This window comes from Barbatula barbatula, assembly GCF_947034865.1.
Source record: "Barbatula barbatula genome assembly, chromosome: 3".
Lineage (NCBI taxonomy): Eukaryota > Metazoa > Chordata > Actinopteri > Cypriniformes > Nemacheilidae > Barbatula > Barbatula barbatula.
Window position 1 is genome coordinate 8,403,532 of NC_136764.1, and position 12,865 is coordinate 8,416,396.

A 12,865-nucleotide genomic window follows, 5' to 3' on the forward strand; every position below is an offset into this window, starting at 1 on the left:
ATGAAATTTGAATTATTTTAAATAAACGATTCCGGGAAATGATCATTTATTGATAATGATTATTACACATGCAATCAATGCAAATGATATACAACACAAATATGAATAAGGAACTCTGACTTTGTTTGTTGGTGTTTTCGTTTGTAAAAATATTTCATTTTCACACATAAATACTACGAACGAAAATAACTAAAAAGCATTTTAAACAGAAAAACCGGGAGAAAGCCTCATTGGTTTATTGTCATACTGATAGCTAGGGGAAATTCAGTATGTGATCGAGCACACGTGGCCTTTCTCAAACAGAACAAGGAAACGTTTGAAGCGCGAAACTGAAACTGAAGGGTTTTCAGTGCATTTGTGTAGTCTGTGGCAGAAATGGCAGAAGCCAGTATTTCAGTGTTTCGGGATCAGTTCAGCTGTTCGATCTGTCTGGATCTACTGAAGGATCCAGTGACTATTAACTGTGGACACAGTTTTTGTTTGAGCTGTATTACAGACTGCTGGAATCAGGAGGATCAGAAGAGAGTTTACAGCTGCCCTCAGTGCAGACAGACCTTCACTCCAAGACCTGCTTTAGGAAAGAATGTGATTCTTGCTGAGATGGTGGAGAAACTGAAGAAAACAAAACTTCATTCTGATGGACCTGCTCCCAGTTATGCTGGACCTGAAGATGTGGAGTGTGACGTCTGTACTGGGAGAAAACGCAAAGCTAGCAAGTCATGTCTGGTGTGTCTTGAATCTTACTGTCAAACTCACTTTGAAAAACATGAAGGTTTTCACACAGGAAAGCGACACAAAGTAACTGAAGCCACTGGAAGACTTCAGGAGATGATTTGCTCTCAACATGACACACTGCTGGAGGTTTTCTGTCGCACTGACCAGAAATGTATTTGTTATCTGTGTACGATGGATGAGCATAAAAGCCACGACACAGTAACAGCTGAAGCAGAGAGAACCGAGAAACAGGTCTGAACAAATAAAACTAATATATAGAGAATATATGAAAATGTAACGAGAATTGTTTTTAGTATTAATGTGTAACCCAACCCAAACAGCTGCATTATCTTTTATTTCTCTGTTTAACAGAAACTATTGGAGGACGACCAGAGAAAATCCCATCAGAGAATCCAGGAGAAAGAGAAAGAGCTTCAGGATCTCAGAGAGGCTGTGAAGACACAAAAGGTGACTTTTGAGTAATAGAGAAACATAAATGCTGCTGCTGTTTCAGACTCTTGTGAATGATTGTGTGTGTGTGTGCGCATACGTGTGTGTGTGTGTGTGTGTGTGTGGTAACAGCGTTCTGCACAGACAGCAGTGGACGACACTGAGAGGATCTTTACTGAACTGATCCGCTTCCTTAAGAGAAGATTCTCTGAGGTGAAACAGCTGATCAGAGATCAGGAAAAGACTGCATTGAGTCGAGCTGAAGGACTCTTGAAGGAACTGGAGCAGGAGATCGATCATCTGAGGAGGAGACATGATGAGATGGAGCAGCTTTCACACACAGAACATCACATCAGTTTCCTCCAGGTGACACGACACTGTACATTCTAGCATGAATTAGCTTAAATGATCACAAATCAAATGTGGTAACCCACAGGTTTCTACAAAATACTCGCTCGGAGTTTTGAGCTGGCAAAGTTTTTCGCAATGTTAAGTATATGCTAATTTAGGCGCATAGTCTGGTTTTCAAAAAATGGAATCCAGATTGTATAGAAATAGCAACTCAAGTCAGACCAGTCTTAAGATTTGTGCCAAGTTTCGTGGCTGCAGCTTGAAAGCTTATGTGAAACATCAGTATGTTGGCTTTCTCTCCAGACAACATAATAAAACTTATTGCATTCGATTCATTATTTAAACATGCCAAGCCACAGTAGAAGATACGCTGTACATTTCTAAATGTTCTTAAACTGCAAAAGACGGTTACTGTTGATTTTCTAACATTGTCAATGTTTGCATTAAAAAGACTTCAGCATAGTCAATTAGTTGTGAGTTGATTTACAAAAGACTCAAAAGTGCTAAAATAAACAAACGCATGTCAGATTATATTCTTATGTATGTTTGTGGTGAGAGAAATAGTGGTTGATGTGGTGTGGAACAAAATAACACAATTTTTTTATATTCTGTCCGTGCAGAGTTTTCAGTCTCTCTCTGAATCTCCTGGATCTACGGACAACATATCTGTCAGTTCTTTCCTTTCTTTTGATGATGTGGGGAAATCTGTCACTCAGCTGAAAGTAAAGGTGGAAGAGTTATGTAAAGAGGTGATTGAAAAGATATTTGGCCAAGGTAAAAAAGGTTTGACCTATACTCTTAAAATCTGAGTACGAAAGTAGCATAATATAACATTGTATCCACCTTATTGTCAAATGCAAAAGTAAGTGATAAATATTCCTACAGTGGCAGATGTGAATCTCAGTCAAAGTGGGCCAAATGTTAAGTAAAAAAAAGTAAGTATTTGCGGCTATTGTTTATTTGCACCAAAATAACAGCACAAATGTTTCCAGTCTGAACTGTGTTCCATAATAAATGTTATAGCTAGCCAGTAAAACTATACACGTGTGCAAAAACTAGTATAGACTCACATACAACTACCACAAACTTTAGTGACTCATCAGAATTCTCACACATTCAAATTCCAAAATGGCGGCGACCACACTTGCATAAAAATAAGGTGGATAAAAGTGCACAGCATAGGAAAATTACTAAGCTTTTACACTAGAATCAAACTAACTATGTCACTTTATTCTCTTAGTTTTACACATTGAAAATATTCCCACCAATGAATCCATGACCAGGACGGAGCTCCTACAATGTAAGACACATCATCTCAAGAAAATTAAGTTCATATAATACAGAATAACACGTTATCTTAAAACACTGATTTCAAACTGTATATTATATTAGAAAACAATACCTTAACAGGCTGTGATCTGACAGTGTCTTCCATTAAAGGAACACGATTCATTATTTAATTATGTCAAAGGAAGAGCAGGGGTGTATTAAATGTATTTGAAAGCTTTAAATGTGCATATATCATATAAATGTGATTAATCTATGTGAAAGCCTGCACTGACAATATAGCAAACTACTTGAAATATTATTAATTGAATCTTCCTCAGATTTACGTCCGTTCTCTTTGGATTCGAATACAGTACATGAGAAAATCTGTCTGTCTAAGGAGAACAGTGTGGCTACCGGCATACAAACAATCCAGCAGTATCCGGATCATCCAGACAGATTTCATCATTATCGTCAGGTGTTGTGTAGAGAGAGTGTGTGTGGACGCTGTTACTGGGAGATTGAGTGGAGTGGTCGGGTGTACATATCAGTGTCATATAATAGCATCAATAGGAAGGGAAGAACATATGAATGTGTATTTGGACATAATGATGAGTCCTGGAGTTTGTTGTGCTGTTCCACCAAATGTTCATTCTGGCACAATAACAAACAGACTGAACTCCCAGTAGTGTCCAGTTCTTCTAGAATAGGAGTGTATGTGGATCACAGTGCAGGAATTCTGTCCTTCTACAGCGTCTCTGACACAATGAACCTCATACACAGAGTCCACACCACATTCACTCATCCTCTCTATCCTGGATTTTTGTTACATAGGCTCTCAACAGTAAAGCTGTTGTGTTAAAGATTTGTAAACGTTTAGATTTTTTGCTTTATGTGATCTTAATTATATCATTCTTTAACTTAGTTTTCAGTAGGAGATTATTCTGTGTAGATGCTTATACTTTAATGAAGGACTTGTCTTTGTAATTCGTGTATCTTTTATATTTCAGTATTGAAGTTAATGTCTTGGTTGATTTGCTGTACAGTGTGATGCATAATATTCATCATTATAACGTCCATGGCCAGCTTCCAGACCTCGATTACATCTCTCTTTCGCTTTATAGCTATTAAAATAGCATTTTCTCTATTCTCGCTGCCTTTCTTTATTTACTAAGGACGTAAATTTCAAAGACACCCTTTATATATCTAATTTATAACCATTTAATGTAACATTATAGTGCAGTATTATTGATAAATATTTTTCTTTACTCATAATATACCGTAATTACATAATTAAAGACTGCTGGAATCAGGAGGATCAGAAGAGCGTTTATAGCTGCCCTCAGTGCAGACAGACCTTCACTCCAAGACCTGCTTTAGGGAAGAATGGAAGAGATGGTTCCAAAATGATAGAAATCAGTTTTTTGTGTTTTAAAAATCATTTTATGATCAATTTAAGATATAAAATCAAAAATAAGTTTAACTGATACAATAAAAACTAAAATAATAAGGAAACATTTCACACAGTGACACCTCTTGAGCAAATCCATATTTGTTTATTAAGGGTTTTAATTATAACAGTAAGAGTCAATTCTAACAATAATTATTGTGCATAAAACAAGTCATTTAGAATGCAGCACAATATCTTACAGCAACTATAAGCAAAGGGCAGGTGTCAGATTTGATGGAGGGCGTTAAGCATCCGAGCAGGTGCTTTCAGCAGGTAGGATCACCTGTCGTGAGCAGTTTTCAGGTGTTGTGTTTAGTGAGGGAAAGTGATGCTTTGGTTTCATAGCTCTTGTGCAGCAGCCTCGAATGAGTAAAACGCTGACCTCAGTGGAGGAGGATTTGGCAACTACATTCATTTTGTTTGTTGAACTCTAAAAGCAACAATAAAGACGTATAATAAAAAAAATTCTGTTTGTCATACTGAGATCTCGTGGAGTTCATCAGAAGTGATCAAACAAATACACATCTGACTCCATAACGTATACAGAAATCTCAGGATGTTTTTCACAGTGTTCACCAATCAGGTTTCACATGATATCATCTTTTTTATTAGCCCGTCCCTTTTTATTAGCCCGTCCCTTTTTGCCACTATTATATTTCAATCGGGCCCACCTGGCCCACCTACCTTGCTCCCCACAGTAATCTTTCCGGCCTACTTTTTTAGAATTGAATCGTGGCGAGCACCTCCCATTACAAAACTACATAAACTACACTTTTTCCCAGTAGTTTTGGACGATACATGATTTATCTTCACGTGGTCGCACGTGGTTTAGTCTAATAAGGAGCAACCCAGTGTCTGTGACTCTGTGCGATAAATTAGACATCTTAACAAAATTATGTGTGGTATGCATGCAGGCGCTCAAGTGCTCAAACTCATACATAAGGCCCATAGCATATATTATGACAGAAATACTGTACATGAAACCTATTACTAACTAATAAATGTATCACTTTATATTAGAAATCAAATACACCATACCATCTGCCAATTTAAAAAAAAAATTATGTCAGTGCTCCAGACTGCGACCAAATCGCATTTTGCAACCAGTTTTCAAGACAGCGTGATCATTTTTACAAGTCCTCGCACATGTTCGACCTGCAAATTTGGAATTTCCCTCAATTGTGGTTTCCTGTCCATCCTCAGTGAGACCCTGGGATGAACTGAAGACCACCTGCCTTCAACTAACCACAGTTTCCTACCAACCAACCTTACAGTACAGACCCTACTGCTTACTCTTAGTGAGACCCTTCGGTGAACTGAAGACCACCTGCCCTCTCTTTTTTCCAAACTCAAAACTCTAAAAACACAAAAGTTTTGCAGATAGCATATAGTCCTCCGTCAAGAGCAATGCACCAGAGTTAGGAAACAAGCTAATTTAAAAACATTTTGAATTAAATGATGATTATTATTCCGATTGTATTATCCGATATTGTTACATTTTAGATAAACCGATCTCACACAGCTGACAAAATATTTCTTAAAAAAAGACTGAACGTTAAGTGTAACATAAAACGTAAAATAAATAGAGTGAAGTGAACAATGAATCCAGATGTTATATTATTTGTTAGACTGACACCAAGTGGACATTTAGTGTGTGACAAACAAGCTCTTTGCACTTTGTACGCGTTTTACACACAGGAAAAGGAAGGAAGTTGAAGAGAAAAAACGAACATGTTTTTATAACCGTCCCTGTATTTGTGCAAGGAGTAAAATGGCGGAGGCGAGTATTTCATGGGTTCAGGATCAGTTCAGTTGTTCAATCTGTCTGGATCTACTGAAGGATCCAGTGACTATTAACTGTGGACACAGTTACTGTATAAGTTGCATCACAAACTACTGGAATCAGGATGATAAAAAGAGAGTTTACAGCTGCCCTCAGTGCAGAAAGACCTTCACACCAAGACCTGCTTTAGGAAAGAACGTGATTCTTGCTGAGATGGTGGAGAAACTGAAGAAAACTAAAGTTCACATCGGTCGAGCAGCTTCAAGTTTCGCTGGACCCGGGGATGTGGAGTGTGACGTCTGTACTGAGAGAAAACACATTGCCGTCAAGTCATGTCTGGTGTGTCTTGAATCTTACTGTGAAACTCATTTGAAACAACACGAAGCTTTTCGCACGGAAAGGCAACACAAAGTAACCGAAGCCACCGGGCGACTTCAGATGATCTGCTCGCAACACGACAGGCTGCTGGAGGTTTTCTGTCGCACTGACCAGAAATGTATCTGTTTGCTTTGTACGATGGATGAGCATAAAAACCACGACACTGTATCAGCTGCTGCAGAGAGAACAGAGAAACAGGTAACGCGACGTTTTAGAGTTACAAAAATGTTCCCGTTTTGCCGTCATTCTTTGCCTAACGTAATAAAATCACGATTTAAATCATGCAAATGCTTTTAAACCATTACAGCAAGATTTAAAAGGCTTGCTTTGGCGCATCCAGTATAGATCGACAGCGTTGAACTTCTGCTGTGGGGAACTCTTGTCAGAAACTGCACACTTATCAAGCTTTCTTTCGTGCATGGACGAACAAAATAAAACTCGTCCCGCTTTATGCAATTAATGGACGAGGCGGCTGAAACGTGAAGATGATCATAACGTGTATGTTACGGTATTACGTTAACGTCCGGTCACGGTGCATCGAAGATGTTTTGAACGCATGAACGTAATGCCCAATCAGAAGCTTAGATGAGTCACCGGCGAAGAAGAGTTTTTGCGGCTCGCTTGCAGAGAAGCTTATATTAATTATATTGATTATATATTATAATGGGAGGTTTATGCAGTCGGTTTCATCCTTTATAACGAGAGATTGTGGGTTTCGCTCGCTTTCTGTTTATTCGCAGATTAAATAAACGTTTGTTTTTATCATTGCTGACTCAAATACACGAGCATTGGTCTTAAAGGGACAGTTCACTCAAATTAAATGTCATCATGCACTCACCCTCAGATTGGTCCAAACCTGTAGAAATGTATTTGTTTTGCTAAACACAACAGATCTCATCCCCCATTTACTGCTATATTAGGGAAAGTAGGAATTGAATCAATGGGGAATATATCCGTTTTTTTTTGTCTTAATCATTATGTTTAATTTAAATGGCAATTCAATTACATTGATCTTATAGTATGTAATATTGGCGTAAACATGACCAGCATTAAACAGCAATAAACCATGGGATGCTACTGCAGTTTAAATATGGCTTTTGTTGATGTTGATAACATTTTACTGTCTACTGTTTAGCATTATTCTTTGAAATAACTGATTAAATATAAGTAGTAGAAGACAATGCATGTAAAAGTTGGCTACCTAAACTTAAGAAAAGTACTAGCAATGTATTTTATTATTTTAAATATTGTCCTTTTCGCGAAGACTACATCTCTTAAAGCAGTGCACTCTGGGAAACAATTACAGTATGTTCTACACAAACAGGTCGTCATCTTTGCTCAGGACGAATTCATACAATCCTGCTGTATATGTACACATTGAGCACTGCTTGTTTGGGGCCAAATTAATTTTTTTGATGCATAATAAAAAAATATAAAACTATATGTTTTATTTAGATTAATTTGTCTCTTTTAGCAGATTTACCAATCTAAAAAAAAATATCTGTGCTGGTCAATAAATGGTCAATAAATGGTCAATTTAAAGAGAGCCTGTTGTAGAGATGGAATGCGCGTCAGATCAGCTCTAAAAGAAAATAATTTTGTGTGTTTAGCTTTCACAAGATTTCTTCTGCTTTAGCTTTACCTGTTAGGTTAATTTTTTTGAGCTTTATAAACTTAAAATAACTTGACCTGACATCTTGAAATAGGTATGTGCCATTGTTTTGTCTCAAGATGCTCACCAGAAATGCTTTTTTCCAAGGCATTATTATAAAAGCGACTTAAATATCTTAATTTATTTTAGGCTTAAACTAAGCCTTGTCTGCAAACCAGGCCATAATATTATAATGGGCTTGTGAATATTGTTTAAAAAATTTTTAAAGCCTAATAAAAGTTAAATGAAAGCTCTTAATTATACTTCAATTTTCAAAGGCTATAATAAATGTCAAAATTAAGAAGAAGAAAAATTCATACAGACCTCAGTAGTAGTAGCCTATTGAGATCAGTGATGCAGGTTTTCATTCATAAAACAATGAGATAAAAGAAATATAAAACATAGACTGTCATTATGTTGCTTAACATAAACACGTAATTATTTGAATCTAAAAGTATACTTTAAAACATTTATGTTCTGTGCCGTGAATCATTCGGAAATGTGTGATTTTAATTCGTTATAAATCGATTGGCAGCACGTGTTATTTGTTATTTATCTGTTCGACAGAGACTATTGGAGGACAACCAGAGAAAATTCCAGCAGAGAATTCAGGAGAAAGAAAATGAGCTTCAGAATCTGAGAGAGGCTTTGAAGACACATAAGGTGAGTTTATTAGAGAAACATAAATGCTGCTGCTGTTTCAGACTCAGTTTCAGTCTGATTGTAATGAATCGCTCTCTCTCTGTGTGTGTGTGTGTGTGTGTGTGTGTGTGTGTGTGTATGTGCGTGTGTGTTGTAACAGCGTTCTGCACAGACAGCAGTGGACGACACTGAGAGGATCTTTACTGAACTGATCCGCTCCATTGAGAGAAGACGCTCTGAGGTGAAACAGCTGATCAGAGATCAGGAAAAGACTGCAGTGAGTCGAGCTGAAGGACTCTTGAAGGAACTGGAGCAGGAGATCGATCATCTGAGGAGGAGACATGATGAGATGGAGCAACATTCGCAAACAAAAGATCAAATCAGTTTTCTCCAGGTAACTCAACATTATGCAGTACAGTGTACATTATAATAAATATATCTTGTCTTCAAAATTAGATGGTTTAAGTACTGACATACTTGACAAATTGATACAGCTGATAAAAAAATACAGGCATACTGGTAAAATGTAAATTGATACAAAGATAATAGATATTAACAAGATGTGCCACTGTTGCTGCAAACGGAGGCCCCAGGCAACTGCCTATGAGCACATAGGTTTGCAATGACCCTCCGATATGGCGAATTGCCCTCCGGAGGGCTATATGTCCTGCTTGGAACGCACTATGAATGTGGAGAGATGGCAATGCTCAATACACCAGTCATGACATATTTTTCTATGCAAAAACATGAGTTAGCATTTTAACTCTTGCTGGAAAATGCCTAAAACTAGGGCTGTTATTTATTTATGACAATAGAGCCATTAACATCCACTCAATGCCCAAAGCAAATCTTTTACAGAAAGCAACAAAAGTTCTTATAATGTAACATGGAAACAAATCTTAAAACCGTGAATGGGGGTTCACTCATGGATAAAATGCTGTGAATGGAGTTTAAAAGAATTGGATTTATAATTCAATCAAACTATGATGACAGTTGAGCTACAGAAACCTGTTATTCATTATACACGTATTTATCCAGTAAACAAGGTCATAAGATGATTCAGGGCTGATAAAGGAATTATATTGATTTTAACTGATTCTATTTGTTCTTTATGTTTTGTGACTTTATGACGTTGACATCATTTCAGGATATTTTTTCTTTAAAAACATCATGTTCATTGTCGTAATGAGGCCTGGGGGTTAGAGTGTTGGGCTTGTGATCAGAAGGTTGCCGGTTTGAATCTCAGTGCCAGCAGGTCATGACTGAAGTGCCCTTGAGCAAGACGCCTTACCCCTGATTGCTCTTCAGTAATGTGTCACTGTAAAAAAACAAATTACTTGTAAGTCGCTTTGGATAAAAGCGTCTGCCAAATGAATAAATGTAAATGTAACCAGCGCTGTTAACCAACCCGTCTGTGGAGATCTGAAGTCGAAATGTTTTAAATTAAGTTTTTGTCATATTCTTTTCTATTCTATTTAGACTTTCAAGTCCCTCTCTGCCTCGCCTGGATCTACAAACAAAATAATCTTCAATTCTCTCCTTTCTTTTGATGATGTGGGGAAATCTGTCTCTGAATTGAAAGAACAGGTGGAAGATTTCTGTAAAGAAGAGGTTGAAAAGATATCTGGCAAAGGTAAAAAACATAAACAACAAAGACTTGACCTGCCGTAGCGTAACAAATGACAGAAGAAATTAGAGCATTTAACATACGTATGATTTTACACGAGATTCACACTCATCACCACTTTATTTCTTTAGTTTCAAACGTTGAAATTGTTCCCATCAATGAACCCAAGACCCGATCGGAGCTCCTACAATGTAAGACAGATCATAAATGAGTACAGTCTAACATTGTACAAACAATCATGTCAAATAGACACTGTATATTGCTTTAGCAAACAATACCTTACCAGGTTGTGTGCAGAGGTTTACGAAGATTTAATATCTTGTCTGGCATTTAACCCATTTTAAGAGAAAGAGATTCACTCTCACCAAAAGTAGAGCAGGGGACAAATATGGCAAACTAAATGAAAATATCCTGTCTTTAATATTTTTCAGATTTCCATCTGTTCTCTCTGGATCCAAATACAGGACATGAGAAAATCTGTCTGTCTAAGGAGAACAGTGTGGCTACCTGCATAAGAACAGTCCAGCAGTATCCTGATCATCCAGACAGATTTAATCACATAGAGCAGGTGTTGTGTGGAGAGAGTGTGTGTGGACGCTGTTACTGGGAGGTTGAGTGGAGTGGAGATTCCGTGGATATAGCGGTGTCATATAAGAGCATCAGAAGGAAGGGAGATGAAGAAGATGATGGTGAAGAAGATGAGTCTGCATTTGGAGGTAATGATCAGTCCTGGAGTTTGGAGTGTTCTTCCTCTGAATGTTCATTCTGGCACAATAACACAGAGACTGAACTCCCAGCAGTGTCCAGTTCTTCTAGAATAGGAGTGTATGTGGATCACAGTGCAGGAATTCTGTCCTTCTACAGCATCTCTGACACAATGACCCTCATACACAGAGTCCACACCACATTCACTCAACCTCTCTATCCTGGATTTTGTTTGGATGAGACCTCAACGGTGAAACTGCATGACTTAACAATATAAAAGATAGACACTTAGATATTGATTTAAACATAAGTGCCAAATATACCACTTTGTTGTTTGACAAGTTATCAAATGAAAATAAATGAAGACCATCACTGTTAAATCATCTTAGAATCCTCGTCATGTTCTTGTGACTTATTTCATGATGAATATTTTCTGTATGAGGAGCACTGTTAGGAAGGATTACACAACATGACATGTACTTTGAAACATCTTAATATGACTTATTATTGAATAAGTTGTGGATATTATTTTTGTTCTAACCAAGCATTTGATTACACATTTCATGTTTTTGTATTTTATTTTTCAATTAAATCTTTGCATTTGTCATACTTAACAAAAATATCTCAGTCACCGTGGTAACCCCAAGTTATCCATTTTCACATCATGTAAAATAACACAGTTGGTCAGAATTAAATCAAATACTTGACACAGCTGACCAGTTTTCAGGTGTTGTGTTTAGTGAGGGAAAGTGATGCTTTGGTTTCATAGCTCTTGTGGGAAAGTGATGCTTTGGTTTCATAGCTCTTGTGCAGCAGCCTCGAAGGATTCTCTTCTAAAGGCACATCTTCAAGACACAAAACTAATTTCTTGTGTGCTGTGAGTTATGTGGAAGTGTTTTGCATCTTGAGTGGATTTGAAGGCCTTTAATAATCATACTGTTTCCACTGTTACACTGAGATGGATTATAAGTCAATGTTCCTCAGATATTTACTGTTTGTGTACTTGATCTACACTATATGCTGTGGCAATGAGTGTTACGATACTGTGAGACATTAACTTATCTACCTACTTATCTATTAGGAGACATGTATTTTGTTCATATTTATTTTTCATGCAGTTAATGAAACAGCTGTGTCGTTTCTGCAGGTGCTATCTGTCACCTGGACGATAACTCTGATTCTTAAATTATCCTACACTTCCTAGTAGAACCCTTGCGGGGCAAAGAACCTTTTTAATAAAATGGTTCTATAATTCATGTGTAATAAACTAGAGATTACACGATAATTATCGATCTACACAACACATTTGTGTCAAAAAGGAGAGTGACTGCTGTGGTCAAAAACAAGATTCAACTAATAGAGTCAACTAATATTAATATTGTTATAAAGTGTATTGTTTATTTCCTCTAAGCGTTTTTTATGCAAGCATGAAACTTACATTTCGTAATACATTTTAGTTTGCCTTTTTGGTGATTCATTTAGTATAACCAGGTGTTTTATTGCCAAAATGAATAAATGTAAATGTAAACAAGAAGGGGGCCTTAAAAACAAATATTCCCCAAAATGCCCTCTGGTGGCGTATGTGTGTTGCACCGTCCTCGAATTTTCCTTGTTCTATGCTATGAGACAGGAACAGTAAAAAGTTCAGAAGAACACATTTGACTGAAATCATCTTTATTTAACTCGACTAATTTTATTATCTTTAAGAAAAAATCAACTTGTGCACATTTCTGGTGTATTGAATCAATGCAATGATTTACATTGGCAGCTCACAGCTGTTTCATCAACATGCCAGTAAACTATTTTGTTTTGCACATCAGAGTTTATAAAATATATCTAAACGTTATC

General features: G+C 37.0%; 1 protein-coding gene across 1 annotated transcript; it reads left to right on the forward strand.

Annotated features, from left to right (window-relative positions):
- The first annotated feature begins 277 nt into the window (after nucleotides 1-277).
- On the forward strand, nucleotides 278-12,659 carry LOC306892518 (uncharacterized protein). The gene is made up of 12 exons (XM_079453646.1): nucleotides 278-966; nucleotides 1,087-1,182; nucleotides 1,297-1,530; nucleotides 2,136-2,289; nucleotides 2,756-2,815; nucleotides 3,123-3,633; nucleotides 5,930-6,590; nucleotides 8,611-8,706; nucleotides 8,846-9,079; nucleotides 10,165-10,318; nucleotides 10,444-10,503; nucleotides 10,744-12,659. Exons 1-12 carry the CDS (start codon nucleotides 376-378, stop codon nucleotides 11,292-11,294), a joined length of 3,402 nt encoding a protein of 1,133 aa, XP_079309772.1. The 5' UTR covers nucleotides 278-375; the 3' UTR covers nucleotides 11,295-12,659.
- The last annotated feature ends 206 nt before the right edge of the window (nucleotides 12,660-12,865 follow it).

Coding starts and splice junctions, on each gene's coding strand:
- LOC306892518 (XM_079453646.1), top strand. CDS start 376: ATGGCAGAAGCCAGTATTTCAGTGTTTCGGGATCAGTTCAGCTGTTCG. Junction 967..1,086: donor CAGAGAGAACCGAGAAACAG/GTCTGAACAAAT, acceptor TCTGTTTAACAG/AAACTATTGGAGGACGACCA. Junction 6,591..8,610: donor CAGAGAGAACAGAGAAACAG/GTAACGCGACGT, acceptor TCTGTTCGACAG/AGACTATTGGAGGACAACCA.